Raw genomic sequence first — 27304 nt, 5'->3', positions numbered from 1 at the left:
ATGGAGCCGCTTTGGGAAGAGGAGAAGGTTCCAAGTTCCCTCTCTGGCAGCATCTCCAAGATAGGGCTGAGAGAGACTCCTGCCTGCAACCTTGGAGAAGCCGCTGCCAGTCTGTGAAGGCAATCCTGAGCTAGATAGACCAATGGTCTGACTCAGTATAGGGCAGCTTCCTATGTTCTTATGCAGGCAAGAGTCTCTCTCAGACCTATCTTGGAGATGCTGCCAGAGAGGGAACCTTGCAGATGCTTTTCCCAGAGAGCCCCCATCCCCTAAGGGGAATATCTTTTAGTACTCACCCAGGTTGCCACATGCAAACTACAGCCAGTTCCTGACACTCTTTTGGCTCCAGAGCAAATCCACAGATAATCTCAAGATGGGGGTGGGGGTGGGGCAGATGGTTGAATGCTACTCTCCCCACATGCCCATCTGTCTCCTGTTCCTGCTGCTTCCACATTTCCCCACCACCACTTTTGAAACCGTTTCCTGCAACCCTATGGTGATGTCAGAAGCTAGTAGCATTTCCCGGGACATGGTTTCCGTCAAGACCATGGCCTTCGGCTGAAAGGGTTAAATAGTGCCACCTGCAATGGCATCTCCGTTCTGATCTCCTCTCCCTCCCACCTGCAGGAGCCACTATTTAACTTGCTAAAAATAACAACACAGAGCCATACCATGCATTTAACGTCATGTGTAAATGGACATCTTATTGCCATGTACAACTGTGTGTTTGTGCAAAGAGAGAAGTTCTGTCAAGAATGCAAGGAGTGAGGGTAGGTATGCCCATTTATGGATAAAGTCGATCTGGCCGTGGTTACATAGGTGGACTCAGGGAGCTTTAAGAACAGCCATGCTGGATCAGGCCCAAGGAAGCCTATCTAGTCCAGCAACCTGTTTCACACAGTGGCCCACCAGATGCCTCTGGGGAGCCCACAGGCAAGAGGTATGAGCATGCCCTCTCTCCTGCTGTTGCTCCCCTGAAACTGGGATTAAGAGGCATCTTACTTCTGTGTCTGGAGGTTATAGGAACATAGGAAGCTGCCATGTACTGAGTCATATCATTTGCAACCAGGGTGGACTCTGCTTAGCTAAGGGAACAAGTCATGCTTGCTACCACAAGACCAGCTCTTCTCACCTATAGTCCTGTCCTCCATGAGCCTGACAGCTCATGGCTGTCAAAACACCCCGTGGCAGAGCATTCCACAGATCAATTATTTATTTATTTATTTTTACACTTGAATCCCACTCTTCCTCCAAGGAGCAAAGAGTGGTGTACATGGTTATTTTTATCCTCACAACAACCCTGTGAGGTAGGTTAGGCTGAGAGAGACATGATTGGCCCAGAGTCACCCAGTAAGTTTCATGGTTGAATGGGGATTCGATCTTGGGCTTTCCCGGTCCTAGTCCAACACTCTAACCATTATGCTATGCTGGCTCCCTGTTGTGCACTGTGTGGAAAAGTATTTCCTTTTGTTGGTCCTAAATTTCATGGCAATCAGTATCTATCTATCTATCTATCTATCTATCTATCTATCTATCTATCTATCTATCTATCAAACAGGCCTTCTCTGTTGCTGCCCCGAGGTTTTGGAATGCGCTCCCTGTTGAAATAAGAGCCTCCCCATCTCTGACAGCTTTTAAAAAGTCTTTAAAGACGCATCTGTTCACCCAGGCTTTTAACTGAAACTGTTTTGATTGTTTTAATGTTGTTTTAGAATATTGTTTTAAAAAATTTAAATTGTTGTGTTTTAAGTTTCTTGTTTGTGTTTTTAACTAATGTTTTATTTTCTGTTTTTGTTTTGTTGTAAACTGCCCAGAGATGTGAGTTTTGGGTGGTATAAAAATATGTCAAATAAATAAATAAATAAATTAAATAAATTAAATAAATGTATACCCTGCCCCTCCTGTACACTACTGCTTGGGGCAGCTCACAACATTAAGGAAAAGATACAATGTAAAATAAGACTAATAAAGTTAATGAAATTTCAGTTAAACAATTTAAAGGACCAAGCTAAAACCACATTTAAAAATTACATTTTTTTAAAAAAAGTTCCAAGTTAAAAGTTATTTTAAAAGCTAAAAACTAAGAACTATAAAAACTAAAGAACCTACCAGATATAAACAGAAATGAAATGTTTAAAAGCCTCTATAAAAAGATGTGTTTTCAATTGTGGTTTTTTTTTTTTAAACAACACTGAGAGAGGGAGCATGGCAGAGCTCTTCAGGGAGGGCGTTCCAAAGTTGAGGGGCCACCACCAATAAGGTCCTGTCTCTAGTCTCCGCCAGCTGGATCTCTGTTAGTGGTGGGGCCATGAGCAGGGCCTGAGATGATGCATGGAGGGCCCTGGTAGGTTCGTTTGGGCAAATGCGGTCCAACAGGTACCCCGGGCTGGTCATGGGATGACCACATAGGATTGCACTGCTTCAGAATGCAACTGGTGTGGGACACCAATTCAGATGCTACCCTATGTCAAAAAATTCCTTGCCAGCAGAAATGTCAGGGAGAAAGGCTCCAGCTCAGCGAAATGCCTTTTCCTGCTGGCTTTCTGCTTGCAGGGAATTTTGGACATAGGGAGCATTGGAACAGAGGCATCCCTTTCCTGCTGATGGAGTGGGAACCATCCACTCGGTCGCCTCCTTCTGCTGCACGCAAGTGCCCGAACTCCACCCCAGTGTCGTTCCGGTCTCGTGGTTCCCTATCAACGTTCTCCATACAGCTCAGCACTCTCAGTGGGAAGAAGAAACCACAAGACAGGAAGTGTTGAGTTTCTTGGCCAAGCCCCACTGGGCGGCCTCAGGAGGCAGCGGGGCATGGAAGTGAGCTAGTTTCCTGTTCCTCTCTCCCACCCTTCTCTGGACATCTTCAGGCTCATTTGGTGGCTGGGCAGGCTGCTGTTTGTGGTACGACACGAGGTAAATACCTAGCTGTTGCAGCTTCTGCAGAGCGTCTGTTGCGGCTTCTGGCGCCGGTGGGAACAGGTTCTGCTAGCTTGGGCCCGCTCCGTGACCTGACTCGCCTGCAAGGGATGGGTGGAGAGCTGTCCTTGTAGTAGCAAACATGACTTGTCTCTTTTGCTAAGCAGAGCCCACCCTGGTTTGCATTTGGATGGGAGACTGTGTGTGTGAGCACTGCAAGATAATCCCTTTTAGGGGATGGAGCCGCTCTGGGAAGAGCACCTGCCTGCTTGCGTGCAGAAGGTTCCACATTCCCTCCCTGGCAGCATCTACAAGATAGGGCTGAAAGGGCTTCCTGCCGGCTGCCTTGGAGAAGCTGCTGCCAGCCTGTGTAGACAGTACTGAGCTAGATGGACCAAGGGTCTGACTCAGTATATGGCAGCTTCCTATGTTCCTATGATTTGGACAATGCTTTCATGCATTGCTAATATGAAATCTCTGCAAATGGCGGGTCACCAGCTAGAGGCAACTGGACCGAATTTGACTCTGGGTGAGGTTCTGGCTTATCCCACCCCCCCCCCCCAGCTGACAACACTGAGACAAAACGGTGTTTCAGGGATTCCCAACTTTGAGTCCCCAGATGCTGTTGGACTACAGCTACCATCACTCCCCGGCTTTTGTCACGGTGGCTGCGGATGATGGGCATTGTATAGAAATCGAATTAATAACCCTAACCCTAACCCTAATTTTATTAATTCGATTTCTATACCGCCCTTCCAAAAATGGCTCAGAGCTGTTTACACAGAGAAAAATAAATAAATAAGATGGATCCCTGTCCCCAAAGGGCTCACAGTCTAAAAAGCAACCTAAGATAGACACCAGCAACAGTCAGTGGAGGTCCTGTGCTGGGGGTGGAGAGGGCCAGTTACTCTCCCCCTGTTAAATAAAGAGAATCACCACATTAAAAGGTGCCTCTTTGCCGAGTTAGCAGGAGTTCCCTTTCAGCGATTCCACTAACCACTGACAGGGGGGATGAGGAAATGAAACTCTGCCAGGGCTGTGACAGCCCCGTTCTCTGTACGGGCCCCACCCCTTTGCATCTGACATCATCCATAGGGGAGGGGCCAATGCCGAGGAAATGCTAGCTGGAGAGGAGAGGGGTGTGCCTCGTGCTCCCAGCCAGTGAGCAATTTGCATTTTGTGCTCCCAGCCGGCGAGCATGAGGGAGCAAGGGGGCTCCCTGGCCAAGAGGGAGCCTTGGGGGGGGTGCACAGACTCTTGTGGCCTGGGGACAATGGTCCTCCCTTGCTCAATGATCGCTAGGTCCCGACCAGGATCGAATAAAAGCTTTGAGGCTCCGAGAGAGTAACATAAGAACATAAGAAGTTGCCTTCTACCGAGTCAGACCCTTGGTCCATCTAGCTCAGCATTGTCTACACAGACTGGCAGCGGCTTTTCCAAGGTTGCAGGCAGGAATCTCTCTCAGCCCCGTCTTGGAGATGCTGCCAGGGAGGGAACTTGGAACCTAGATGCTTTTCTCAGAGTGGAAGGGAATATCTTATAGTACTCACATGTAGTCCCCCATTCAAATGCAACCAGGGTGGACCCAGCTTAGCTAAGGGGAGAAGTCATGCTTGCTACCACCAGACCAGCTCTCCTCTCCACCAGCATCTGGTGCCCACAGAGCCCTGTGCTTGTCTTTGGTAGAATACAGAAGGGGTTGACCATTGCCTCCTCCTGCGCAGTATGATGCCTTTCAGAATCTTCCTATATCGCTGCTGCCCGATATAGTCCCAGCGGGAATTCAAAACTTTGGAGACCCGCTGCCAGTCAGTGCAAGCAATGCTGACACAAGCAGACCAAGGGCCTGACTCAGTACCAGGCAGCTTCCTATGTTCCGGAATAATTTTGGCTAGCTTTGATTGAAAAGGCAGGAGGCTAGGCGGCTTGGGGTACCCCAGCCTCTCCTATGCAATGGGGGAAACTCCTTGAATGGGCTTGTTCCAAGAGAGGGGATCCCAGGGAAGGGGAGGGGGGCTGGGGAGGGCGATTAGCATTCTGGTCATGTGCTGGAGGCAGCCGGGCTTTCTCTCTTGTTTGATCCCAATAGGGGAGCTGGCAGAGGGGAGGGGACTCTTTCTCTAGCACCGAAAGAGATGAGCTGAAGGCGGAGGCGGGGAGCAGCGGGTGCTGGCCGGGGGCCGCTCATGGCATCGGGGAGCAGAGGGCACCCCTCGCTGGCATCGTGGTGGTAGCCTCCTCCTGGGGGCAGAGAAGAGGTAGGACCTGGACAATGGGTGGGTTTGGAGGAGGAGGAGGAGGAGGGCTGGGCACCAGCAGACAAAGCGCGCAAGGAAGAGAGGACAGATCCTCACTCGGCTGCTGAATCCGGCTGGCTCGCTCTTTGTTTCCCGGCTCATGCTCTCCAGGGCAGTCCTGCAATCTGGGTCTCCGGCTGGGGCCAATGGTGTGGCCGTCAAGGGAAGGGCACAGTCTGTGGGGTTCTCGGCAGCATCTTGGGGGCCAGCAATGGGGACCCGCCCCGCCCTGTGAGGCTGAGGCCCACAACGCAGACTCCTTGGGGCAGATGGTTCCCGTGTGCAAAGAGCTGCCCTTTCCCCCGGCATCTTTGTTCCATCCGCATTTTCCGTTCACTGTAAGGCAAGCCACGCTGTCTGTGAGTGTGGGTGGGCAGGGCAGATCTGGGAGCATCGGGACATTGGGGGATTGGTGCATTTTCCTCCCATGGCTCTGCAAGTATCTGGTTGCTTCTTGTCAGGTCGATAATTAACATTAAAGTTTTTTGTAGTCTGGGAAACACACCAGCGGGGATTCAAACCGGCAACCTCTTGCTCGCTAGGCAAGTTACTTCCCCGTTGCACCATTCAGTACACCTGAATATCTGGATGGGATTCTACCTTAGAATCACAGGTGCCTTCCATTCCTTAGGGCGGCTCACACAGTCCAGGCGGGAGATACATCCTGTCCATGCTTGGGATCTGTGCGCCTGCCTGTGTTCCAGTTGCCTGTGAGTAAAAAGCAAGTTAGGGAGGAGAGGAATTAAGTGACGGTCTGCTAAGCAGCAGCTGGGAGGGGGAGGGCTTTTCGTCCAACCTCATTAAAAAGCTGGGAATGGATGCTGAGTAGGGCGGAGACTGAGGAACATAGGAAGCTGCCTTCTACTGAGTCAGACCCTTGGTCCATCGAGCTCAGTATGGTCTAGCCAGACTGGCAGCGGCTTCTCCAAGGTTGCAGGCAGGCAGGAGTCTCTCTCAGCCCTGTCTTGGAGATGCTGCCCGGGAGGGAACTTGGAACCTAGATGCTCTTCCCAGAGCGTCTCCATCCCCTGAGGAGGAGAAGATCTTCCAGCACTCACACTTCTAGTTTCCCATTCATATGCAACCAGGGTGGACCCTGCTTAGCTAAGGGGACAGGTCATGCTTGCTACCACAAGACCAGCTCTCCTCTCCTTGTTGTGGACTACAACTCCCAGCCAAAGGCATCTTGGAGATGCTGCCAGGGAGGGAACTTGGGAACTTCTGCCTGCAAGCATGCAAATACTCTTCCCAGAGCAGCCCCATCCCCTCGGGGGAATATCTTACAGGGCTCACGTATGTAGTCTCCCATTCAAATGCAAACCAGGACAGACCCTGCTTAGCAAAGGGGACAATTCAGGCTCACAACCGCAAGACCAGCTCTCCTCCAACGTCTGACCCACTTGCTGCTTAGTGGACGATCACTTCCTCCCCCTCCTATCGTGCTTTACACACACACACACACACACACACACACACACACTCACAAAACAGGACCATGCCAAGCTGCCAGACTGTAACCAGATGCATCTCTAATTAAACCTGTGTGGACCAGTCTCCCATCTTCTGAAGCTGTTCCTGACCTCTGGAAGCCAGGCGGCATCCTTTAAGGGCTAGATCTGACCCGCAGGCTGCGGGTTGCCGACCTCCTACTGTAGATCTGCACAACTTTGGCCCTTGGTTGGACTACCACTGCCATCATCCCCCGCCACTGAGGCCACTGGCCAGGGCTGATGAGTGGTTGTTGCCATAACAGCAGTTGGAAGGCCAAATGTTCTCAAGTGACGGGTTGGGCTTTTGCAGGTGACTGGCATGCCAGCAGCCAGGATGCCTGCGAGCCAGATGTAGAAACATAGGAAGCTGCCGTATACTGAGCCAGACCACTGGCCCATCATGCTCAGTATTGCCTACACAGACTGGCAGCAGCTTCTCCCAAGTTGCAGGCAGGAATCTCTCTCAGCCCTATCTTGAAGGTGCTGTGGAAGGAACTTGGAACCTAGATGCTCTTCCCAGAGTGGCTGCATCCCCTGCGAGGAATCTCTTCCAGGGCTCACTCATGTAGTCTCCCATTCATACACAACCAGGGCAGACCCTGCTTAGCTAAGGGGACAAGGCATGCTTGCTACCACCGGACCAGCTCTCCTCGCTGCTCCTCGCTTGTGGAAATGCAAGAGCAGGAGTGCTGTGCAAACACATCCGTTGCCTCTCCCGAGCCGTGTGGCCACAGGTGGCTTTCTTGTGAAAGGACTTCCCTTTTTCGCTTCTGAGCTTGCGGCTTCTGTTCCTGGGGAAGCTGGTCTCTGCATTTTGGGACCATCGCTACAACCAGGCCCCGAGGGAGCTGGCCCACCAGCTGGCTGATAGCTTAGTCCTTTCTCTCTCTCTCTCTCTCTCTCTCTCTCTCTCTCTCCCCAGCACAGCCGGTGATTTATTGTGCCTTCAGGGGAGATGAGTCCTCTCCTGGGGCAGGGTGGGAGTGTCAGGCAGCTTCCCTCCCTCCTCCTTGCCACCTGATTGGTTGGCTAGTGCTCAGGTGCCGCCCAGCCCTCCCTCAGTCTGACTGACAGGAGGGGGGGGGTTGGGGGGCCCATCTCAGCTTTGAGGGTGGGGGCCCATCTCAACTTCTTGTCCCAGGGCCCGCAGTGCTGTGCATTTCCCTAAGAAAGTGGTGGAGTCTGCTAAGCTAGTTAGAGAGCCAGCGTGGTGTAGTGGGTTAGAGTGCTGGACTAGGACCACGGAGACCCGAGTTCAAATCCCCCTTCAGCCATGAAACTAGCTGGGTGACTCTGGGCCAGTCACTTCTCTCTCAGCCTAACCTACCTCACAGGGTTGTTGTGAGGAGAAACTTAAGTATGTAGTACACCGCTCTGGGCTCCTTGGAGAAAGAGCGGGATATAAATGTAATAATAATAATAGTAGTAGTGGTAGTAGTAGTAGTTAGCCCCCAGGGCGACCCTTCCATGAGGCAAGGTGAAGGCAGTTGCCTCAGCTGGCAGGTTTTGGGGGGGCACCCATGAGGTGGCAGGATCCCCTTCCCCCAGCAAGATGTGACTGGGAATTATGGGAATTGCACCTTTCAACCCGTTTAGAGCCTCTCTCCTTTTCTGCTGGGTAACCCTAAGCAGCCACCCCACATCTCTGGATTACAGGGGTAAGAGCTTCCGCCACAGAGCATCAAGGAAGACTGAACGACACCGTCCCTTGTGCCTGATGACGTTTGGGAAAGCTCCCAGACTTCCTCCCCCCTGCCATCAGCGTTGGGGGGTGTGTGTCTTCGCCCCCGAACTTGCCTTGCCTACGGAGACGCTTCAAGGGGCTGACAGTTGAGAGGCTCCCTGCCAGGGCTGCTTGGCTACAGATTTGCACAGGGGGACACACACGATGCCCTTTGTAGAAGAGTTTTCCCTCTGGCTGCACGGAGCAGACGGGCCGGCTGGGGTTGGGGCCGTCTGCTGCTGTGGAAACCGGCCGCGAGGGCCAGAGGGACGAGTGTGTGTGTGTGTGTGTGTGTGTGTGTGTGTGTGCGTGCTGGACTTGTGCCGGAACAAGCGAAAGTTGGCAAGCTTACATTGTTGGTCCAGACTGTTTGCTTCTCCCGAGGGAGTGGACGAGGGAACTGTAAACTTTCGAGGAACTTTGTAGCCTTCGCTCCAAATTTCCCTACTGAGCAGGGACAGATCTGATTATTTTCTGAGAAATCGTTTGTCCCCGTTCTTCCTTTCTGGGGCGATCTGGGAGACGTCTTCTAAATATTGCTTGTGGGGGGGGGGGCACACGTCCAGGTCTGTCCCATCCACGCGGGCCCCAGTTTATATATTATTTATTTATTATATTTGTGCACGGCCACACCCGTTCAGCTCTGGGCTGCTAAAATAAAATCACGCAGCGGCCATCTGCGGAGTCAGACCGCTGCTCCGTCTAGCCCAATATTGCCTGCACGGTCTGGCAGCGACTCTCCGACGTCACAGGAACAGGCTGTTTTCCAGCCCTGCAAGCTGAAATCCATTTAAGCGAAGGTACCAGAGACCGAACTTGAGGACTTCTGCTCGCAAAGGGGAAGATCTCCCTCCAGCCCCTGCCCCTCCAATATGATGTTGCTACCACCCTGGGCGGTTTAGAAATTGGATTGATTGATTGATTGATTAATACCTAGGAAGCTGCCTTCTACTGAGTCAGATCATTTGTCTATCTAGCTCAGTATTGTCAACACTGACTGGCAGCAGCTCACCAAGGTTTCAGGCTCAGGGGTCTTTCCCAGCCCTACCTGTTGATGATGCCAGGGACTGAACCTTGGACCTTGGGCATGCAAGACCTGTGCTTTACCACAGAGCTATGGGTGCTCCTGGTGAATACAGGAAGCTGTCAGAGACGCTTGGTCCATCTAGCTCAGTACTGTCTACACTGATTGGCAGCAACTCTTCCAGGTTTCAGGCAGGAATCGTCCTTAGTCCTGCCCTGGGTCTGCTGCCAGGGATTGAACCTGGGACCTTCTATACGCAAAGCAGATGATCTGCCGCTGAGCCACAGTCCTTCCTGGATGATAGAATAGTTCCAACTAGGTGTGTTGCAAAATTAAACATTTTAAAAACATTTGCTAAGGGAACATAACATGCCCTCTCTCCTGCTGTTACTCCCCTGCAACTGGTATTGAGAGGCATCATGCCTCTGAGGCTGGAGGTGGTCCATAGCCACCAGACTACTAGCCTTTGATCAACCATGAATTTGCCCATGTCCCTTTTTAAAGCCATCCAAGCTAGTGGCCATCACCACATCCCGTGGCAGGGAGTTCCACAGATTAATTATACACGGTGTGAAGAATTGCTTCCTTGAGTTGGTCCTAAATTATGGGTGTTCATTTCATGGGAACAGGCTTCAGTTTCATGGGATGGCCCCCGTCATCCCTTGAAACTGCGGTAGTGGGTTTTACTTCGGACACTCTCTTCTTCACTGCAGAGAAGCCTTTTGCAGAGCAGGAGGAAAGTCTTAGCACATTGCATAATGGGGAAGGAAAAGGGGCTGAGGAAGCATATCTTGCTGTGAGCCTGGCGATTTTGCAAGCGCTCCTGCATTTGTGCAGCTGGACCCTCCCATCATCCCGTAAATAGGATGCTGCATGCCACACGCCTCCTTCAGCCAAGACCGAAAGCGGGGTTAAGCCGGCCCCTTCCTTGCAAAGCAGCTCTCGAGCTAATGCCAACCAAGCAAGGAGCATCTTCTGCCCTACCCCAATCCATCCATCTTTTAGGAACATAGGAAGCTGCCATATACTGAGTCAGACCATTGCTCCATCTAGCTCAGGATTGTCTACACAGACTGGCAGCGGCTTCTCCAAGGTTGCAGGCAGAAATCTCTCTCAGCCCTATCTTGGACATGCTGCCAGGGAGGGAACTTGGAACCTTCTGCTCTTCCCAGGGTGGCTCCATCCTCTAAGGGGAATATCTTACAGTGCTGCTCACACATCATGTCTCCCATCCATATGCAACCAGGGTGGACCCTGCTTAGCTAAGGGGACAAGTCATGCTTGCTACCACAAGACCACCTCTCCGCTCCTTGTTTTGGACTACAACTCCCATAATCCCCAGCCCAAGGCCATTGCAGCTGGGGATGCTGGGAGTTGTAGTCAGCAACATCTGGGAATCCCTGTTAGAGGGAACACTGCACCCCCGCAGCCTGCATCGTAGAAGTTCGACAGGAAAGTGGAGGCAGACTACGTCCTGTGGAGGAACTACCCTCCCACCAAGGTGGAGTATCTGTTTCATGTTTCTTCTCTGTCTCTTCCCATTTCAGAGCAGAGCCCGGAGGCTCAGAGGATCAGCATGGAGGAGCAGCCGACCCGAGGGCAGGTCCCCCAGGACGCCCCGTCTCTCAGCACTGGGGACCGAGAGCTCTTTGGCTATGTGGGGATCGAAGCGGTTCTGGACCAGATGAGGATCAAGACCATGAAAATGGGCTTTGAGTTCAACATCATGGTTGTAGGTAAGTAGGACTGTCAGTTCCGTCCGCTCAGGAAAGAGAGCTGGTCTGGTGGGAGCAAGCATGACTTGTCCCCTTAAGCTAAGCAGGATCCACCCTGGTTGCATATGAAAGGGAGACTTGATGTGTGAGCACTGGAAGATCTTCCCCTCCAGGGATGGAGCCACTCTGGGAAGAGCAGAAGGTTCCAAGTTCCCTCCCTGGTTGCATCTCCAAGACAGGGCTGAGAAAGACTCCTGCCTGCAGCCTTGGAGAAGCCACTGCCAGTCTGGGTAGACAATATTGAGCGAGATGGACCAAGGGTCTGACTCAGTATATGGCAGCTTCCTATGTTCCTATGTCCCTGGAAATATCTCCATGTAGAGCTGGGAAATACTCCTGCCTGGAACTCTGGAGAAGTGCTTCCATTCATAGTAGATGGTACCAATTTAGATGGACCAAGGGTCTGACTCTGTAGAAGGCAGCTTCCAGGGTAACTTCCTACAGGGATAAGATGGGAGGGGCAGCAAGCTGTTTAGGGCAAAATTCCTGGGGCAAACTTGACACCGGAATGGAAGGCTTGCCTATAGTTCCTTCATCGCCTCTCAGAGCCCTGCCTGCCGGGACGGTGGGTTTGGAAGACTTCGCTCCAGGAGCTGACCGCTTCTGCTGCAAAGGAAACCGTGGGCAAGGAAACGAGGCCGTGCTTCCTCTGCCCACCTCCCTGGAGTTCCAGCCAGCTTTCCCAGCAAAGTTGTTGACTCTGCAAAATCCGGCACCCTAGGAGAAGGGGCTGAGCAAAGGGCAGGTCCTGGGGGCCCACAGCTGTGGAGCTGAGCTCAGATTTTAATGTGTGGATAGAGAGGGAGGTGGTGCTCGGGGGGGGGGAAGCCCGTGGGGGGAGTCCAAGCGGGTGTGCTCTGCTGCCTAGGAGTGGAGTCTCACACTGTAACGAAGTGCAGATCTCCATCTCAGCTCAAGAACTGGCGGAGATTGCGTTGCAAACTTCAAGAATGTTGAAGTTAAAAGAAAAAAGGTGAGGGCAAATACCACTTAAAGCAGTGAAGCATTTGACGATAGGAAGCTGCCTTCTATTGAGTCAGACCCTTGGTCCGTCTAGCTCAGTATTGTCTGCACGGATTGGCAGCGGCTTCTCCAAGGCTGCAGGCAGGAAATGCTCTCAGCCCTGTCTTGGAGATGCTGCCAGGGAGGGAACTTGGGACCTTCTGTTCTTCCCAGAGCGGCCCCATTCCCTAAGGGGAATATCTTTTTCGTGCTCACCCATGCAGTCTCCCATTCTAATGCAAACCAGGGTATACCCTGCTTAACAAAGGAGACAAGTCATGCTTGCTACCACAAGACCGAAGCTCCAGATTTTTGGTTTCCCCCCTCCTCAATAGCTGGGGGGGGGAGCCTGTGAAATTCAATAGATGTGATCAGTTGAATCCCACTCGCCCGCCCCCAGTAAAAAAAAAAAAAAATCAAACAAACCAAAAAGCACCAGGGACATCCTTTTGGGGGGAAGTCTGCAAAGGTGAAGAAATGGTGTCGCACTGGAGTAGACTATAGCAGTGGTGCACTAAAGTGGGAAAAGAGAAGTTTTCTGGTCGATTTCACATCAGCTGAAATCCCCAAGCGGACCTGTCAGTTTGAACGGAGCTGGTCAATTGCACCTACAGAATCCCGCAGGCCAGAAAACGGAAAGCACAAATGTGGTCTCTGTGTCCATATCTCGGGATGTTGCTGCTTCTTAACGAATCACTGCCCCATTTGTGTCCCACCGCATTTGACGCTGGGTATCGAATGTCACCCCCTCCACCCCCTCTCCCCCCACTTTAGAAGAGGGGGCAGGAGTTGCCTTGATGGCACCCCAGGAATCTGGGTCTGAGGCCACCACTTTCTGCATGCCTTTTGCCGGCCCTCAGCCTGATCCGGCCGACCCCTGTGCCTTACTCGTGAATCAATTTTTTAAATTATTATTTTGATTGATTGATTGATTGATTGATTGATTTGTATGCCGCCTTGTCTCCAAAGGCTCTAGTGTAGGAGGCATGGCATGCTTTGTGCAATGTCACAGGCCTGTTGGATTTGCCCCTGGTCGTTTCTCTGCTGCTCTTTGGACATATAAGGCAATATATTCTCTTTAAAATGAAACCCCCTCGCAACCCAGGGTGATATGATGAGGGATAATGAAACTGAAATCCTCTCGGATGAAAGGGATCTGGTTTCCTTTGTGGCTGAAAAGGTCTTGTGTGTGCTGGCCAGCACTGCTGCAACCGGTACATAGGGAAGCTATGAAGCTGCCTTAGGTGGACTCAGAACATTGGGCCTTCTAGCTCAGTGTCTACACAGACTGGCAGCGGCACTCTGAGGATTCCGGCAGGAGGCTTTCCCCAGCCCTAGCTGGAGATATCAAGGATTGAAGCTGGGACCTTCTGCATGCAAAGCAGATATTCTTCCACTGAGCTATGATCCTTCCCCATATGTAGGAGGCTGCCTTTTACAGAGTCAGACCCTTGGTCCATCTAGCTCAGTATTGTCTACACTGACTGGCAGAGGCTTCACCCAGGTATCAGGCAGAAGTTTCTCCCAGCCCTACCTGGAGAGACTGCCAGGGATTGAACCTGGGACCTTCTGCATGCCAAGCAGATGCTCGAACACTGAGCTATGGGCCACTCCCCACAATGTGTACATAGGATGCTGCTTTCTACTGAGTCAGACCCTTGGTCCATCTAACTCAGTATTGTCTACACACTGACTGGCAGTGGCTCTCCAAGGTTTCAAGTCAGAGTCTTTCCCAGCCCTACCTAAAGATGCCACCAGGGACTGAAACTGGGTCCTTCTGCATGCAAGCAGATGCTCTACCACAAATGGGGAAATATCTTACAGCACTCACACACGGTGACAAGGAGAGCTGGTCTTGTGGTAGCAAGCATGACTTGTCCCCTTTCCTAAGCAGGGTCCACACTGGTTTGCATTTGGATGGGAGACTCTATGTATGAGCATTGTAAGAAGTTCCCCTAGGGGGATGGGGCCCCTCTGGGAAGAGAACCTGCCTACTTGCATGCTGAAGGTTCCAAATTCCCTCCCTGGCAGCATCTATCTCCAAGATAGGGCTGAAAGAGACTCCTGCCTGCAACCTTGGAGAAGCTGCTGCCAGTCTGGGAAGACAATCCTGAGCTAGATGAACCAAGGGTCTGACTCGGTATATGGCAGCTTCCTAGGCTCCTATGACCCATCCAAAGGCAAAGCACGGAGAAGGACAATTGATGCTTGATACTGCAAGACCAGCTCTCCATTCCAGCCGTCTCCCTGGAAATAGGTGTTGGATCTCCCTGAATCAGGCTAAGTTCCATGCCCACTGCCTGACCCTTCTTCGATGCCACCCCAAAGGGCATGATTTGCCGTCTTCAAATGTGAGAATTGGAGGCCAGTTTCAGCATTCTGTCTTGTAGCAACCTTGTGCCTTTTTCCCACCATCGGCCCCGCTTGAATCCCTCCTCCTCAGGCCTGAATGCCGCCAAATCCCTGCACGGAGCTCTCTGCTGAAGTCTCAGCCCTTTGACATGTTCGGCAATAAATATTCGAGTCCCTCTTCAGGAGCCAGAGGCCGATGAGGAGATGCCAGGAAGTAATCCAGAAATGAAGAAGGATGATTCTGCTTGGGGTTTAAAACATCCACAGGAGAGGAGGGTAGGGGGGGTTATGGGATAACATTTCTAAGCACTCGGCAAAGACAGGAGCACACAAGAAGTCAGATAAATCTCCATCGTATCGTGGATTTCCCAGGCCACGAGGAAGTCATGGAACAGGTGTGAGGGGACTATCTTTGGAGATCTCTCTGGGAGGACTTGAGTTACAAGATAAATGTAACTCTGAGGAGGAGAGCTGGCCTTGTGGTCACAAGCATGAATGGTCCACTTTGCTAAGCAGGGTCCACCCTGGTTTGCATTTGAATGGGAGACCTCAAGTGTGAGCACTGTAAGATCTCCCCCTGAGGGGATGGGGACGCTCTGGGAAGAGAACCTGCCTGCTTGCATGCAGAAGGTTTTGAGTTCCCTCCCTGGCAGCATCTCCAAGATAGGGCTCAGAGAGACTCCTGCCTGCAACCTGGGAGAAGCCGCTGCCAGCCTGTGCAGACAATGCTGAGCTAGATGGACCAAGGGTCTGACTCAGTAGAAGGCAGCTTCCTGTGTTCCTGGGTGAAAACATGCTCTTTGCATTCCCTTTCTCTGAAGAAGAAGGCAGAGCAGGGCACCCTTGGCGAAGTTTGACCCCTGCCCCATAGCCGAGAAGGACGGAGTCCCAGCTATAACTGCACGGGCTGCTCATTCACAGGTCGAGTGGCCAGCCTGCGTGGGTGACCAGCGAATGTCTAGCCCACACTGTTTTGAGGATATCGTGGGAGAGAATTCAAGTCTAGTATGGGGTCAGAATTCTAACCCAGGGCTGTTCCACTTTGGCCCTCCTGCAGATCTTGGCCTACAACTCCCAGAATCCTTGGCTATTGGCCACTGTGGCTGGGGATTATGGGAGTTGTAGTCCAAAAACAGCGGGGGGGGGGGCCTAAGTTGAGAAGGCCTGCTCTAACCCTTCGGAGATGAAGCGACACGGCAGTGAATCTGGAACTCCAGCCTGAGAGTTGGGGGGCTCATCTTCACTCTTTGTCCTAGGGGTCCCCTACCGCCTTGTTACACCCCTGTTGGATAAAAAGAATTGATGCTTTGCCTTTGGATGCACACCATCACTTACAATCCCATGGAGGCAGAGGAGAAGACAGAGGACATCCCCCATTTCAGTAACCACTCAGCTGTGTGTCTGGGCCATGATTCTAGTAGAGTGCAGAAAAGTTGCAGAATGCAGTGCTTCCCGCAGAATCTGCTTTCCTCAGAATCTCAGCTTTCAAAAAACAAAACAAAAACACAACCCACAAAACCACACACGCATCTCAGTCCTGGTTTTGCCCGACCGTGTCGGGTGCCTGACAGGCACATACGTAGCCAGAGTGACCCCCTTACAGCCCCCCAAGGGATCAGGCCATGATGTACTGCTGCAGACGAGGAACAGGAAAGCAAAAGGCCGTTCCAGCTGTGACTCCTCCGATCCCTTTCTGGGAGCTGCACATCTGGTTTCAATCAATCCCAGGGATTTTTTTTTCCCATGTGCAGAAGGTTGACAGTTTTGAACTTAAAAGGGGTGTGTGTGGAGGGGGCGCGGAGGGGAGGAGAGCAGAGCTGCCTGTGACAGGGAGAGGAAAGCCCTTTCAAGCCAGATAAGCCCTCTCTGGGGAAAGTTTGAGGTAAGCAAGCCAAAGGCGACTGGAGGCCCAGTCAGCCCTCGTTTCAAAAAAGAAACCGACTGTTATGTTTTATGCATGTTTGATGAAAACATATCTAAACTAAAGAGGAGATAGACCAATTTAGGTTGGTGTTGCAAGCTTCTGGGCTGCACAGCACTCTTCATCAGGCACGCTAATGAAGATTCTCCTCCCTTATGTTCTGCTAAAGAGGAGATAGAACAATTTAGGTTGGTGTTGCAAGCTTCTGGGCTGCACAGCACTCTTCATCAGGCATGCTAATGAAGATTCTCCTCCCCTTATGTTCTGGGACCATTCCAAAGCTTGCTTACTCACTTCTACACATACCTAAACTGGCCCAACATCATCATCATAAATATTAAAAGCACAGATGGTGCTAATGTGAAACATTTCTATAGCCACAATACATTGTTGCTGGGGATGATGGGAGTTGTAGTTCAGCAGCATCTGGAGTGCCACAGGTTGAGAACCCCTGCTGTCGTATATTTCAAGGGCTAGAAGCCATGCTTTTCCTTTGCCTCTTGTGTGACAACTGGGGGAAAGGGCAGGTTTTTCTCAGAATGCAAAAGCTGACCAGCAGGTGGCACTGTGAAAATCGTACAAGGTCTCTGCTTGGTGTGTGTGTACAGAGGGCAGGAGCAAGCTAGGAATGTTTGTACCAGCATGTCTATGAGGAGGAAGATTGCTCTTGGAACCTGCAAAAACACTTCGGATATACTTTATTGGCCTGTGGAAAGGCCCTCGGACTGGTTCACACATGTCAGCCCTGCACTAGATTACTGAAATGTCATGAGATGCCTTACATGTATAAATGGACCAATGCAGATAGATATAGGACCGCAGGGATTTTTCTTATACCGGGCCAGATGGTTGGTCCGTTGAGCTCAGTATGGTCTACACCAATGGTTCCCAACTTGGAGGCCTCCAGATGTTGCTGAACTACAACTCCCATCATCCCCAGTCACAATTAATGGTCTACACTAACTCACTGGGAGAGTGAAGAGCTTGTCTTGTGGTAGCAAGCGTGAATGGTTCCTTTTGCTAATTAGGGTCTGGTTTGTGCTTGGATGACCTGTGAGCATGGTCTACTGTAAGGTATTTTGAAGGGGCTGTAATTCAGTAAGATAGGAACATAGAAAACTGCCATATACCAAGTCAGATCATTGGTTCATCTAGCTCAGTATTGTCTACACAGACTGGCAACGGCCTCTCCAAGGTTGCAGGCAGGAATCTCTCTCAGCCCTATCTTGGAGATGCTGCCAGGGAGGGGACTTGGAACCTAGATGCTCTTCCCAGAGCGGCTCCAAAGGTGGCATACATGGGCCTCCCATCCAGGCACTGACCACACCCTGACCTGCTTAGCTTCAGCACATTTGAAGAGAGTCAGCATGGTGTAGTGGTTCGATTGTTCACCTAGGACCGGGAAGACTTGAGTTCAAATCCCTGTTCAATTGTGAAACTAACTGGGTGACTCTGGGCCAATCACTTCTCTCCCGGGTTAACCTATCTCACAGGGTTGTTGTTAGGGTAAACATAATGATGTACACTGCTCTGGGCTGCTTGGAGGAAATGCGGGATATCAACCGCCCTGAGCCATTTTTGGAGGGCCGGTATATAAATCTAATCAATCAATTAATTAATTAATTAAAGTAACAAATAAATAAATAAGGTTGCTGTGTCATGCACCCTAAGACCACACTTTGGGACCTTCCATTTGCCTCTGATCCTAACGTTTGTAGCAGAATTGGTCCAACTATCAGCTATCACACATAGAGTGATGAGAAATCCAGCTATCACATATGCATGCTGTTGGTTAGGGTTAGGGACACTGGATTCCTCTGAAGAAGGAAGGTTTCCGAAATGGGCTTAGTAAAATCCCGAGTCAACCTATTAGGATCTTGTCTGCAGCTCCAAGACATACGTTCCAGTTTAAGAATAGTTTTCAATACAACTTGCAATTGGTTTCTGGAACTGTTACTAGTATGCTACTGTGCATCTGAGGACTGGAATTGGTATACATTTTGGTCTAAAGGACTTGTTTTCTGCAATTCAAAGGTTTACTTTTGTTAATCTGTGCACATTGTAAATATCGTTTTAGTATATGACAGGTTGTTTGCAGAATTTGTTATTGTTCCTTGGTTTTTTGTTTTTTTCATGATGCTATATATACGTAGCTATTCATCATTTTTGTTGATTAAGTTTTGCAAAAAGCTGATTTACTCAGGCTGTTATATATTATTTTGGTTGTCACGTTTATATGGGTTTCAATATGGCAACTCTGTTAAGTAGATAGATGGTATGTGTATTTTGTCAATGGGAACAACCTCAATTTTGTTCCTATATACTGATACAGGTTTTTCAGGTTGCAGTTCTATCCATGGCATTCTAGCTTTACATCAATTTTCTTTCTTTCTTCATCAGTAGTGTGCACGTTATTTCCGGCTTTTCTGCTATTGGTTTCTTAGCATACCTTGGGGTTGATAAAGCTCCTTCTTTTCGGACATCAGCATTCTCAAGTTCTGCTTCTCCCTCTTCTGCCCACCCCAGGGCAGAGCGGCCTCGGGAAATCCACCATGGTGAACACGCTCTTCAAATCCAAGGTGAGCCGGAAGTCCGCCTGCCCAGGTTACGAGGAGTGCATCCCCAAGACGCTCCACCTGCTCTCTGTCTCCCACGGTAAGGACCCAACTGCTGTGTTCTGGGGGCCGAAAACCTCTCGCCCCATGTCTTACTCGTGAATCGCAGCTTTGGATGTGTGTTCCCAATCAGCTTTTGAAACGGGTTTTGTTTCTTTCGGCAGAAAGGTGAAGAAGGGGAATTTTCGGCAAGTCGGTCCAATTTTAATGACTTGACGTTTTGGAGAAACATTTCCTCAGAAGAAGGCATTTGTTCCCTTCCTGCCCCCTTTCCCTCTTGACTTTTGGCAAATTATGTTTTCCAAATTATGTTTTTGGCAAATTATATTATGCTTAGGGGATTTTTAATTATCGTTTTCTCCCCCCCCCCGCTCAGTTGCACACAGACATAATTACTATCTTTGATTATAAGAACAGCCCTGCTGGATCATCATCATCATCAGGGCCCATCTAGTCCAGCATCCTGTTTCGCACAGTGGCCCACCAGATGCCACTGGAAGCCACAGGCAGGAGTTGAGGGCATGCCCTCTCTCCTGCTGTTACTCCCCTGCAACTGGTACTCAGAGGCATCCTGCCTTTGAGGCTGGAAGTGGCCTATAGCCCTCCGACTAGTGGCCGTTGATAGACCTCTCCTCTATCCGAACACCTCTTAAAGACACCCAGGTTGTTGGCTGTCACCACATCTTGTGGCAGAGAATTCCACAAGTGGATTATGCGTTGTGTGAAAAAGTACTTCAGTGTGTTGGTCCTAGATTTCCCGGCAATCAATTTCATGGGATGACACATGGTTCTTGTGTTATGGGAGAGGGACACGAATTTCTCTCTATCCACTTTCTCCACACCATGCATGATTTTATAGATATCTATCATGTCTCTGCGAAGTTGTCTTTTTTCTAAACTAAATAGCCCCAGGTGTTGTAGCATTGCCTCATAAGAAAGGTGCTCTAGGCCCCTGATCATCTTGGTTGCCCTCTTCTGCACCTTTTCCAGTTCTACAATGTCCTTCTTTAGATGTGGTGACCAGAATTGTACACAGTACTCCAAGTGTGGTCGCACCATAGTTTTGTACAAGGGCATTATAGTATTAGCAGTTTTATTTTCAGTCCCCTTCCTAATGATCCCTAGCATGGAATTGGCCTTTTTCACAGCTCCCACACATTGACTTGACACTTTCAACGAGCTGTCCACCATGATCCCAAGATCCCTCTCCTGGTCAGTCACCGACAGCTCAGATCCCACCAGCATATACTTGAAGTTGGGGTTTTTCGTCCCAGTGTTATCTTATATGTAACGCTGTAAAACTTTTTTTTTTAATTTAAAAATAAAAAAACACTTGTCCTGCGTCATCCTAGCTTTGCCGTCACCTCCGCCCTCCCCAGAGTTTGACAAGAACTGAGTCTGACGGCTTGAACTCTTGAAGACAAAGACCCCCCTTATGAGCCTCTTGCTAGGCCATGGGGCATCACCATGGCGACCCACCAAGGAAGCTCAGGCCTGCTTGAGGAGGGGATGCTGTTGCTCTGGAAAGCAGAGGCTAGATTCTGCTCTGGTTCCAAGCATGGAAATCCCAAAGGCCTCCCCATCGGTGATTCCATTCACAGGGATTTCCAGATGTGTTCAACCACAACTCTCGTCATCCCCAGCCAACGGCCTTGGCAGTGGGGGATGATGGGAGTTGTAGAATACTCCAGGTCCAGGATTATCCTGGCTAACCTGAGACTGTTGGAGCATAAGCTCAAAAGCAAGAAGTGAGTGGGTGAATTGCACTTTGGATTGGGACACTTTTTCAGAGGTTGTGCACTAACTGTGTGCCCGCTCTGCCTGGCAGTTGTCGAAGAGAAAGGCGTGAAGATGAAGCTGACGGTGACGGACACGCCGGGATTTGGGGATCAGATTAACAATCAAAACTGGTAAGGAAAGGGGTTCAAAGACATCACCCAAAGGGAAGCTGGGATGAGATAGAGCATTTAAATAAACTAGTTTTGCATGGGAACTTCCTTTAAAAAGGGGGGAAATTCTTCTCTGCACCTATCAGCAGCTTCAGAGGGAGGGTGATTTCAATCAGGTCTCCAGCATGGGGGGGAGAAAAGATTTAACTCCCCTCCCCTGAGCCAGAGCCCTAATTGCTCTCTTCCCATGATTGTTTTTTGAAAAGAAAAAGACATCAGCAGTTCGTCTAGGGTGGTCCTTCACTGCAATTGATGTGATTGCTCCGGGGGGCAATCACATTTCCCCAGCAACAAAATCACTGTGAGTTAAGTTTGGGAGGAAAGGCCATTGAATTGCTCCCTTGGGGAAGGCCATCTGTTCCACCATAAAAAAACCCCAAGAGTAATTAGCTGAACAACTGCAAGGCCCAGAGTTTCCGCTCAGTCACGCCCTCTCTCTCCCCCTTTCCCGTAGCTGGGAGCCAATCATTACATATATCAATGACCAGTACGAGCGCTACCTGAGAGAGGAAATCTTAATCAACCGCAAACGGAAAATCCCTGACACCCGAGTCCACGCCTGCGTATATTTTGTGCCGCCCACAGGTCACTGGTAAGTCATGCTCTGTTGCCTTGCTGCAGAAATCAGCCCCGCTGCCTGCGATGTCCCGTCAAGGGCCTTGTCTCTCTGCGGGTCCCTAACCGGAGCATCCTGATACAACAGAACAGCTGCTGGTCCCGGTGGCAAGCCGGCAGCTCTGCAAAGCACTGTAACCCCGCCTCGCCTGACCTCTGGAAGCAATGCTGGGGCTTCTCTTTGGCTCTGGGGATTTCATCCAGCAGCATTGCTCACACCTGTCGTGGTTGCGGGTTTTGAAGGAGGCGGGAGAATACGCAGGGCAAGATATTCGGGAGTTGCAAGGCTGATCCTAACGTGAAGCTGGATGCCCCTTGTGCGAGGCGGACACCGTTGTGAAGTGGAAACTAAGTGTTTTCAAAGTGAGCTTTAATAAGGAAGCGGGTTGTTCTTTACAGAGAAATAGAGGAGAAAAAGAAATGAGGGGCCGTAACGGAAAATTTCACCCGTAGAGATGAATACTGTTTCCATTCAGTCTTCATAGCTGTATACAAAAAGTTTATCAGAGCCTCCCCTTACACCAAGGTTGCACATCTTTGGCCCTCTGTCTGTTGTTGGAATACAACTTCTATGTAAGCAGGGGCTTGACCACTGAGCTGTGGTCTCATCCTAATTCTACATAGGACGCTGCTTATACAGAGTCAGACTGTGGTCTGTCTAGCTCAGTGATATCTACACTGACTGGCAGCGGTTCTCCAAGGTTTCAGGCAGGAGTCTCTCCCAGTCCTACCTCGAGATGCTGCCAGGGATCGAACCTGGGACCTTCTGCATGCAAAGCAGGTCCTCGACCACTGAGCTACAGCCCCTTTCACTAAGGGTAGGGGTTTGCAAGCCAGCTCGGTTTGACAGGTTCAAACCAGCTTGGTTTGACAGGTTCTGGGTCGAACCGGACTGGCCCTGTCCATCTGAGTTTGAATCGAACTTGGGCCTGGTTCGAATGGTTCGGAACTCTACTGGTAAAGGGGCAGGGAGGCTTCCTGAAACCTAGGGCAGGAAGGGAGTCATTTATTACTTACAAGTAGTAATATCAGTGGTGGCAGCAGCTGCAGGGGGGCAGTGTGGATGGTGGCAGCTCCCCACCATCCCCACTGTTTCCCCCCAGAGTATCCTGGTCTGGCAGAGGCCCAGTTCGGACCTCCCTGCATGCACAGAGCCCGCTTGCATGACCAAATGGTCAGGCCACAAGTCAGAAGCAGTGGAGGAGAGCCGGCAGTAGCGAGCATGAATTGTCCCCTTTGCTAAGCAGGGTCTGCCCTGGTTTGCATTTGAATGGGAGACTACATGTGTGAGCACTGTAAGGGATTCCCCTTATCTTGGGGATGGGGCCGCTCTGGGAAGATCAACTGCAGGTAGAAGGTCCCAAGTTCCCTGCCTGGCAGCATCTCCAAGATAGGTCTGAGAGAGACTGCTGCCGGCAAACTTGGAGAAGCTGCTGCCCGTCTGGGTAGACAAGCCTGAGCTAGAAGGTCTAGGGGTCTGACTCAGTAGGTGGCAGCTTCATATGTTCCTCCTTTCCTATTCCCTCTGACTTCTTGGCCACCAACACTCTCATTCCCTTCCCTTGAGGGTCAACAGTCTTGAGGACTCTGTCCCTGGAATGGACCCCCTATTCCCACCAGGTACCGCCCTGCACCTTTTCACCCATCTGGGCCTGCAGGTACCATGGAAGGCAGCGTCGGAGCGTTCCAAGACGATTCATGCCAGGCATTCCTCCGTACCTGCCAGGAATGTCTGTCATTTTCCATTAAAACAAACTCTTCCCCTCCATCTATTTTTTTTTTTTAAAAAAATCCCCAACCAACTGCGGGGCTCCTTGTTTCCCTGCTCCCCCTCCTCGCCTCCCCCCGATACGTGTGGGTGCTGCCTGGCCCTATTTCTCCTTTTTTAACATCTGCCCTGCAGCTGCTGCCTGGCCCCACCCCGTTCTGCCTCTCAGAAGTGGGAGGCGAATGGTGCATTGAAGCCAGGAATTCCGGCTGGATGGGAGAAGCAAGGCCACTAAATCCTCAAAAGAGAGAGGTGGGCTTTCCTTCAGGGTGCAAACAGCCAGGGGAGGAGAGAGCTTTCTCCTGAGCCCTCATGGTGTGTGGGGCTAGGAGGCAGAGTGACTGTTCATCCCACCCCACTCCTTCCCATTTAATGTGGGTCCCACCTAGAGTTTATCGTCCTAATATGGGGAAACAGGGTTCACATTTGCTAGGGATTTGTGCCCTCTGGACCCATAGCCAGTCTAAATGTTTAGGGGGGCAAAACATGTGAGTGGGGCGCTTATCTGGTTCCCATCAGTCCTTAGTGCAAGCAGCATTCAGTTACTTAAAAAGTATTTGTTTATTTAAAAAGTGGGGGCAGAGAGAAAAAGGGGGGGCAGGCCTACCATAGCCCCCCATGGCCACCTGTCTGGTGCCCTCTGCCTTGGAAATCTTTCTGTCTAATCCCAGATGTGCACAGCCCAGCTGCGAGCTCCTCAGTGACCTGAAACAGGCTCTCTGTATGAACTCAGAGGCACTCTCCTGTCTGATAATGTCGATCACTTATCAAAGCACTCCTCCGGCTTTTTGCATTCTAAGACGTGCAAAGTGGTGGACAGGATTTTTATTTTATTTCTGGTGCTGCTCCTTTGTTTTATCTTGCTGTTCGGTTTAAGCCTCCCTTGAGACCGCTAGCTTCATTTTTAAATAACAGTGAGATCAAGATTGCAATATAAAAATGCAGAACATGTCAAAACCGACACCATCAGCATGAGGGATGTACACGAATCGATTCGGCACGTCTAGTAGGGAAGCACCGAATCACATATTTGCAACCCACCGAATCGTTTTGGCAGGGCAGGGAGCAGTACCTTTACGCACGAGTAAAGCTGCTCCTGTACTACCCCACCACATTTCCTGGTGTGGTACTGAGGCGCTCAGAAATCTGCGCCAGGAATTGAACCTGGGACCTTCTGCATGCAAAACAGATGCTCTTCCACTGAGCTACAACCCAGTCCCCCAAAACAGGAAGTTATCTTCTGCCCAATCAGACCCTGTAACTTGTGCCTCTACCCATCTGTGTTTACAGCAGGCCAGACATAAATGCAGGTCTTTGCTGAGCCTGGCCTTATATATAGCAAAGGCAAATTAACAGAGAGGATCAAGCATTTCTGTTGCTAGTCTTATATGACACCCACTTCTCCCTTGCTTCCAGGAGCAAAAAAGAAAGAAAGCCCCATCTGATAAGTACAGAGGCCAGAGAGCGGCCAGCTACTACTACTACTAAAGTAAAGTTGTGCTGTCGAGTCGATGTCAACTCCTGGCAACCACAGAGCCCTGGGGTTGTCTTTGGTAGAATACAGGAGGGGTTGGCCATTGCCTCCTCACGCGCCGTATGAGATGATGCTTTTCAGCATCTTCCGATATCGCTGCTGCCCGATATAGGTGTTTCCTAGACTATGGGAAACATACCACTGGGGATTCGAACCAGCCACCTCTTGCTCACTAGGCAAGTTACCTCCCCACTGCCTCATTAGGTGGCTACTACTACTTATATACGGCTTTTCAATAGAAGTTGAGCGGTTTATATAGAAAAATAAGGTAAATAAATAAGATGGCTCCCTGTCCCCAAAGGGTTCTCAGTCTAAAAAGGAACATAAGGTAGTCACCAGCAACAGGCACCGGTAGGATGCTGTGCTGGGGGTGAATTGGGCCCATTACTCTCCCCCTACTAAACATAAGGGAATCACCGCTTTAAAAGGTGCTTCTTTGCCCTGTTAGCAGGGTATTCGCCACCATTCAAATGTTCTTTATTATTTATTTATTGAGCATATGTATATATTGCCCCAAACTCTGGGTGGTTTACAATAAAACTGCACGGAATAAAACAAACATTAAAGCCTTCCCCTGCTAACTTGGCAAAGAGGCACCTTTTAACATGGTCATGCTCTTTATTTAGCAGGGGGAGAGTAACTGGCCCTATCCACCCCCAGCACAGTACCTCCAGTGACTGTTACTGGTGTCTAGCTTATGTTTCTTTTTAGATTGAGATCCCTTTGGGAACAGCGATCCATCTTATTTATTTATTTATTTATTTATTTATGTAAACCGCTTTGGAAACTGTTGTTGGAAAGCGGTATATAAATGTTGTTGTTGTTGTTGTTGTTGTTGTTGGTGGTGGTGGTGGTGGTGGTGGTGTTAAAACAATTTCAAAACAATGGTGAATTCTAGAAGTCTAATTAGAAGCCTGGATGATATCCAGTCTTTAGAAAATTTTTTAAAGCTGCCAGAGATGGGGAGGCTCTTATTTCAGTAGGGAGTGCATTCCAAGGCCTCCGGCTGGCAACTGCAGATGGACCTCCCTGGGTGATCTCAATAGGCGGCGGGGCTCATAACAGAATTGGGCTAAATTGAATTGTCTTGGCTACCCAAAACACCAGTTTTAACTGGAGCTGCCTCTGGAGCACTGAGGCGGCCTCCAGGTTAAATACAGACTGTGTTGTACAGCCTTATAAACCCACAGGAAATAGCGGCACCTAGTGGCAGAAGAGGGCATTAACACTTCAAAGCTTGAGAGCAGAGAGAGCAAAACAGACTGTTTCAAACACCCTGTTAGCTCGGGTGGGACCAGCTTTGCCAGTGTCCTGGGGACAGACCACTAGAATAACATAATGACAATAATTATAAGAGTGGCCATGCTTATAGGGCATTGTTGGGGGAAAGGACAGCTTTAAATGAGAAGTTGGTGCAAAGTAAGTCTACTCAAGTTTCTAGTCCATCTGCTCACATGCACCTGTGTTAGTTGAAGGGGTGTGTGGTGGGGGTGGAGGGTCGGGGGTGGTACAGCCTGAAAGCAGATTAAAGAAACAAATTCTTCCCTGGCGTATGAAAGGTTCCCTGCCTCGTCACTTGAGGAGGATTCTTCCTCCCCATGGGCAATTGCTATCACTTTAGGATGCTGAAAACTTATGTCATGCGGACAAGTTCTATTCTTTGTTATAATTAAGGCTGGGCTGAAAGTTCTCAACTTTCCAAGGTGAAGTTCTCAAAGAGGACTTTGCGGGAAGTTGAGGAGGGTTTCGTAGGCAAGGGGGGACAAAATTGCCCCCCTTTCACAAAATGGAAAATAGGGACAAATTTCAGGAATAGGGAAATGAAACTCACCAGTCCTCCATTTGAATGATGGCCGCCATTTTGATTTCCCCAAAATGTCCCTCAGAATGATGCAACATCTTGACACAGCCGTGTTCCGAGGGACGTTCCGAGGAAGCTAAAAAGATGGCTGTCAACCCAGAGAAGTGCTAGTGAGTTGCCCCTTGCTGAAAATTGCCAAAATAGCCCCCATTTTCTTTGTTTCCTAAAGTCATAGTAGCCAAGTAAAGTTTCCTTTATTATGACCAACTAAAATCCCTCTAGAGGACTCAGCAAGCTTTCCAACATCCCATAAGGCTTTCAGCAGGCAAGGTTAGAATCTTCTGACTTTAGGGCAAACATGGGACAGCCAGCTCAGGAGATCATGGGCCTTCTTGTATCCATTTAATATAAAGATCCAGCCATATGCTATAAAACCAGATCGGCATGCCTGTAGCTCTCGTAAGTGGAATAAGTTACATTTCACTCTTGTTGCTTTAAATACAAAGGATCAGAGCCTCCCACAAA

At 50.1% G+C, this 27304-nt stretch overlaps 1 protein-coding gene across 5 annotated transcripts in view; it reads left to right on the top strand.

Annotated features, from left to right (window-relative positions):
* Positions 1-27304, top strand: part of SEPTIN12 (septin 12) — an 80704-nt gene that overhangs the window by 48412 nt on the left and 4988 nt on the right. For 3 of the 5 annotated variants that reach the window (XM_053276944.1, XM_053276943.1, XM_053276945.1), the window contains 4 exons: positions 10995-11183; positions 19024-19152; positions 20941-21022; positions 21516-21653. In XM_053276944.1, the coding sequence (XP_053132919.1) occupies positions 10995-11183; positions 19024-19152; positions 20941-21022; positions 21516-21653 (538 nt within the window). Of the gene's footprint in view, positions 1-2825; positions 2911-5026; positions 5172-10994; positions 11184-19023; positions 19153-20940; positions 21023-21515; positions 21654-27304 lie in introns of those variants that run through there. The other 2 variants (XM_053276947.1, XM_053276946.1) reach the window with 2 other exon arrangements.

This window comes from Hemicordylus capensis, chromosome 13, assembly GCF_027244095.1.
Source record: "Hemicordylus capensis ecotype Gifberg chromosome 13, rHemCap1.1.pri, whole genome shotgun sequence".
In the NCBI taxonomy this organism is placed as follows: Eukaryota; Metazoa; Chordata; class Lepidosauria; order Squamata; family Cordylidae; genus Hemicordylus; species Hemicordylus capensis.
This window is presented reverse-complemented; position numbering and strand designations above follow the sequence as displayed.